Raw genomic sequence first — 5000 nt, forward strand, 5'->3', positions numbered from 1 at the left:
CTCTCTCTCTCTCTCTCTCTCTCTCTCTCTCTAATATATATATATATATATCCTCTCTCTCTCCCCCCTCCTTCTCTCTGTGTCTCTGTGTATCTCTCTCTCTCTCTCTCTCTCTCTCTCTCTCTCTCTCTCTCTCTCTGTGTCTCTCTCTGTCTCTCTCTCTGTATGTGTGTGTTCTGTGTGTTTGTTTGGTGTCGTTTTTTTTTCCGGGGGGGCAGGGGTGGGGTGGGGAGCAATGACATATATATATAATGTAGTATTGTGTAGTGTAGACCCTGTTTCAGGGCGGGGACTGGGTGGAAAAAAAACCAAAAAGAACAAAAAAAAACGCGGCGCCAGTGCTTATTATCCTCGAAAATAAAGAATTTGTCTTGTCTTGTCTCTCCGTCTCTCTCTCTCTCTCTCTCTCTCTCTCTCTCTCTCTCTTGTTTGTAACCGCCTTCCGGAACCTCCGTTTTTCCCTTTGTCATTTCCCGCTTTATCGCAGTGTCTTTTTCTCCGTTCCTCTCTCTGTGTGTATGTCCGTCTGTCTGTACGTCGGCTTCGGGAAGAGTTAAGGAGTGATGGTGTTGATGGATGAATGGGAGGCGAGGGAAGGAGTGGTCAAGTGTAAGGGGGGTTGTGTGAGTGGGAGGGGAGGGGGGGGAGGCGGATAGGTGTGTGTGTGTGGAGGGGGTGGGGGGGGGGTATGTGAGTGTGTGTGTGGCGGACATGTCAGTGATTCATTGTTGTTGATTTAATGTCCGTGACGGCAGATTCCTTGATCTTCTCGTTTCGCCCTTTCCGCACCTGTCCACCGACATCCTGAATACATACGCTAGGGTGCGCGTGCACGGCCGGACACACTGGTGCGCGCGCACGCATACATTCTCTGACTCACGCATGCTTTATTCTCCCACCGTTCCCTTCACACACACTTTTCTTTTCTTTTTTTTTCTTTTTTAAACTACGATTTCGCATATGTGTCACAGTTACGTTTTCTCTTATTGTGGTTACGTTTTTAAGTGCCATAGTTACATTTTCACTTGGCATAGGTACGTTTTTTCGTGTCGTCGTGACGTTTTCACCCGTCATTGTGTCGTCTACACGTATCATTGTTACGTTTTAACATGTCATTCTGATCTGTACAGGTGTTTTTGTGATGTTTCCGCATGTCATAGTGACTTTTGCACATTTATGTTAACCTGATGACGTTTTAACGTGTCGAGGTTGCGTGCTCACGTGTTAAAGTGACGTGCTCACTTGTCATTCTGATCCGTTAACGTTTTTTTGGGAGTGACGTGTTGTGGTGACGCACGTGTCACTTGCTATAGCGACTTTTACACGTGTCGTGGTGACGTTGTTCACGTGTCCTAGTGACGCGTTCACGTTTTGCGTGCAGTGAACTTGCAGCAGCACTTCACAGCAGTGAGCCAGGCTTTCTCCCACAGTCTGACTGCGGCACACTCTTTGAAGGCTTCGCATTTACAAGGTGATTGTCTGTGGTGTGTGTGTGTGTGTGTGTGTGTGTGTGTGTGTGTGTGATGTGAGGGAAGAGGGGGTGTATATGTCTGCTTTTTTTCTCTCTTTTTTTTTTTTTTAATTTAATGGCGTTTACAAGATATCTGACAGAACATGCAACAGAGAGACGAGGAAGGGCAGGTGTGTCCGGACGGACTGATGCGAAACAAACAGATGTCCAGATTGAAAAAGACGCGGCCACGGGATAAAGAGACAGAGGGGGGGAGGGAATGAGGGGGAGGGGGGGGTGTTGTTGGGGGGGGGGGGGGGCGTGTGGAGCGGGGATAAGGAGACAGAGTCACAGAGAGAGAGAGGGAAGCCAGTGTTGGAAGGAGAGAGAGAGAGAGACGGGGGGTGGGGGGGTGGGGTGAGGCGGTGTTGAAAAGAGAGGGGGGTAGATGGTGTTGGGAGGAGACAGAGAGAGGGGGGGGGGAGGCGGTGTTGGGAGAAGAGAGAGAGGGGGGGAGGTGGTGTTGGGAGAAGACAGGGGGGGGGGGGGGAGGCGGTGTTCGGAGGAGACAGAGAGAGAGAGGGGTGGGGAGGGAGGTGGTGTTGGGAGGAGACAGAGAGAGGGGGGGGGGAGGCGGTGTTGGGAGGAGACAGAGAGAGGGGGGGGAGGCGGTGTTCGGAGGAAACAGAGAGAGAGAGGGGTGGGGGGGAGGTGATGTTGGGAGGAGATAGACAGAGAGAGGGAGGGAGGTGATGTTGGGAGGAGACAGAGAGAGAGGGAGGGAGGTGATGTTGGGAGAAGACAGAGAGAGAGCGGGGGGGGAGGTGGTGTTGGGAGGAGACAGAGAGAGAGAGGGGGGGAGGTTGTGTTGGGAGGAGACAGAGAGAGAGAGGGGGGGGAGGTGATGTTGGGAGAAGACAGAGAGAGAGGGGGGGAGGTGATGTTGGGAGGAGACAGAGAGAGAGGGGGGGAGGTGATGTTGGGAGGAGACAGAGAGAGAGAGGGGGGGAGGTGGTGTTGGGAGGAGACAGAGAGAGAGGGGGGGAGGTGGTGTTGGGAGAAGACAGAGAGAGAGGGGAGGGGAGGCGGTGTTCGGAAGAGACAGAGAGAGATGGGGGGGGGGGGAGGCGGTGTTGGGAGGAGACAGAGAGAGGGGGGGAGGTGGTGTTGGGAGGAGACACAGAGAGAGAGGGGAGGGGAGGCGGTGTTGGGAGGAGACAGAGACAGAGAGAGGGGGGGAGGTGGTGTTGGGAGGAGACACAGAGAGAGGGGGGGGGGGGGGGGCGGAGGCGGTGGGAGGAGACAGAGAGAGTGAAACAGAGAGACAGAGAAAGGCGAGGAGCTGGGTGTGGTGAGGAGGAGAATTATTCAGAACTCAAATAGGGATTTCCTGGTGCGCTTTTTTGGTGTGGTTTTCTTTTAAGCCCCGGAAGCTGCTTTTTCGCTTTTATTACACACACACCCGCGCGCCTGATTGACCGATAGAATTTTTTTTTTTTTTAAGAAAAAAAAAGGAAAGAACATTTGCTGACTATGTGATTACTTGACATTTTATTGGCCTCTTTCTGCATAATTTTTTTCTTCTTTTTTTTTTTTTTTTTCATGATTGGATGGTTTACAGTTACAACTTGGGAACTGCTGAAAGCGCCATGTAAAAGAAGAGAGAGAAGAAAAACCCACTTCCTCGTTCTCCATGTAGTTCCATAACAATCGAGAAGGAAGTGACAAGTGTGTGTGTGTGTGTGTGTGTGTCGTGGCGGCGTGCCCGCCCAATCAGATCTGCAGACTCACTTCTTCCTCCTTTCTCCTGTTCTATTTTCGGTTTGTTTCTCTATCTACTCAGTCCCAGTGATTCACCCCCTTCCCTCCCTCCCTCCCTCTTGCACCCCCCCCCCCCCCCCCGCCCCCCTACCCAACCACCAACCACACACCCTGCGGTCAATATATATCACAGATCTCTCTTTCTCTCTCTCTCTCTCTCTCTCTCTCTCTCTCTCTCTCTCTATATATATATATATATATATATATATATATATATATATCGTTGAGTGAAAAATAAACCCTAGCTCCATTGTCTTCGTTTTCCAAAACGATGGGGAAGAAGCGTCATAGAACCAGTTTTAAGGTTTTAACCTTTAAACTTATCAACACTGGTTTTTTGACTGGAGGGGTGGGGGTAGGTAGTTGGGTTTGTGAATTTTGTGGAATATTTCATTCATGCTCATGTTTGCTGCATTTATTAATTTATCTGAAGGAGATATTAGCATTCTGTGATTCACAGCATGCGACAACTTTTTTTTTTTTTTTTTAATTGCTCGAACAGCATGACAGTGGAAGAAAAGAAGACAGTGCATGTAACAACTAAACAACCCTTCTTCCGTTATGTTATTTCAGAATAGCTGTGCAAATGTGTATAAAGAGAAAAACAATAGCACACTAGAATTTATATGAATTTTTTTGTAAAGTAATAAGGGAAAAAAAGAGGAACTTAGAGGACAATGTAAACTCTTGAAAGATAGCAATTGGGGCCTTTTGATTACTCTGTGATATATATATATATATAATTATAGTGATGATAGAGGAAGAGATTCAGCTGTAAGACGAAACTTTTTTTTTTTTTTTTTTTTTTTTTTTTTTTTTTTTTAGTGAGATAATCAGTCCATTAGGAAAATATGAACCGACGTATTTCCCGGTTTCTTGAGCGTGAGGTTCGGTCTTTTCAATGATCAGACCATCCAATCCATGACGCCAAATTACGATTGAAATGGTTCAAAAAAAAAAAAAAAAAAAAAATTTAAAAGACACTCATTTTCTTTTTGCATTCTTTTTCTCTCTGTTTGGGATGAGGAAGAGGTCACACGATCAGGTTTTTTTTGTTTTCGTTTTTCCTGTTGATAGTGGAGTGATGGCTTGGAGGTAACGCGTCCGCCCAGGAAGCGAGAGAATCTGAGCGCGCTGGTTCGAATCACGACTCAGCCGCCGATATTTTCTCCTCCTCCACTAGACCTTGAGTGGTGGTCTGGACGCTAGTCATTCGGATGAGACGATAAACCGAGGTCCCGTGTGCAGCATGCATTTAGCGCACGTAAAAGAACCCACGGCAACAAAAGGTTGTTCCTGGCAAAATTCTGTAGAAAAAATCCACTTCGATAGGAAAAACAAATAAACCTGCACGCAGGAAAAAAAAAAAAGAAAAAAAAAGGGGGTGGGGGGTGGCGCTGTAGTGTAGCGACGCGCTCTCCCTGGGGAGAGCAGCCCGAATTTCACACAGAGAAATCTGTTGTGATAAAAAGAAATAAAAATACAAATATTGACATCTGCGTGAGGAAAATGCGTGGTCAGGTTCTGGACCCATTGAGTTTTTAGAGATGTAGTTTAGCATGTATTTGTTGTTCCATCTTGTATTGTTTTAGGGTGGGTTTCCCCTCACCCCCTCCTCCCCCCCCTTCTGTCCCTCCCCCCCCCCCCCTCCTCAAACCCCCCTTCCCCGGGAGTTTTGGGATACTGTTTTACTTTTAAAGACTTTGGTGCTGTTGAACTGTTAATAGCA

The 5000-nt window shown here is 47.8% G+C and overlaps 1 protein-coding gene across 1 annotated transcript in view; it reads left to right on the forward strand.

Annotated features, from left to right (window-relative positions):
• The window catches only part of LOC143301155 (uncharacterized), a 45548-nt gene that overhangs the window by 24886 nt on the left and 15662 nt on the right, over window positions 1-5000 (forward strand). Inside the window, exon 5 of the mRNA XM_076615233.1 lies at window positions 1382-1471. Coding sequence (XP_076471348.1) covers window positions 1382-1471 — 90 coding nt within the window. The remainder of the gene's footprint in view (window positions 1-1381; window positions 1472-5000) is intronic.

This window comes from Babylonia areolata, chromosome 27 (assembly GCF_041734735.1).
Source record: "Babylonia areolata isolate BAREFJ2019XMU chromosome 27, ASM4173473v1, whole genome shotgun sequence".
NCBI lineage: Eukaryota > Metazoa > Mollusca > Gastropoda > Neogastropoda > Buccinidae > Babylonia > Babylonia areolata.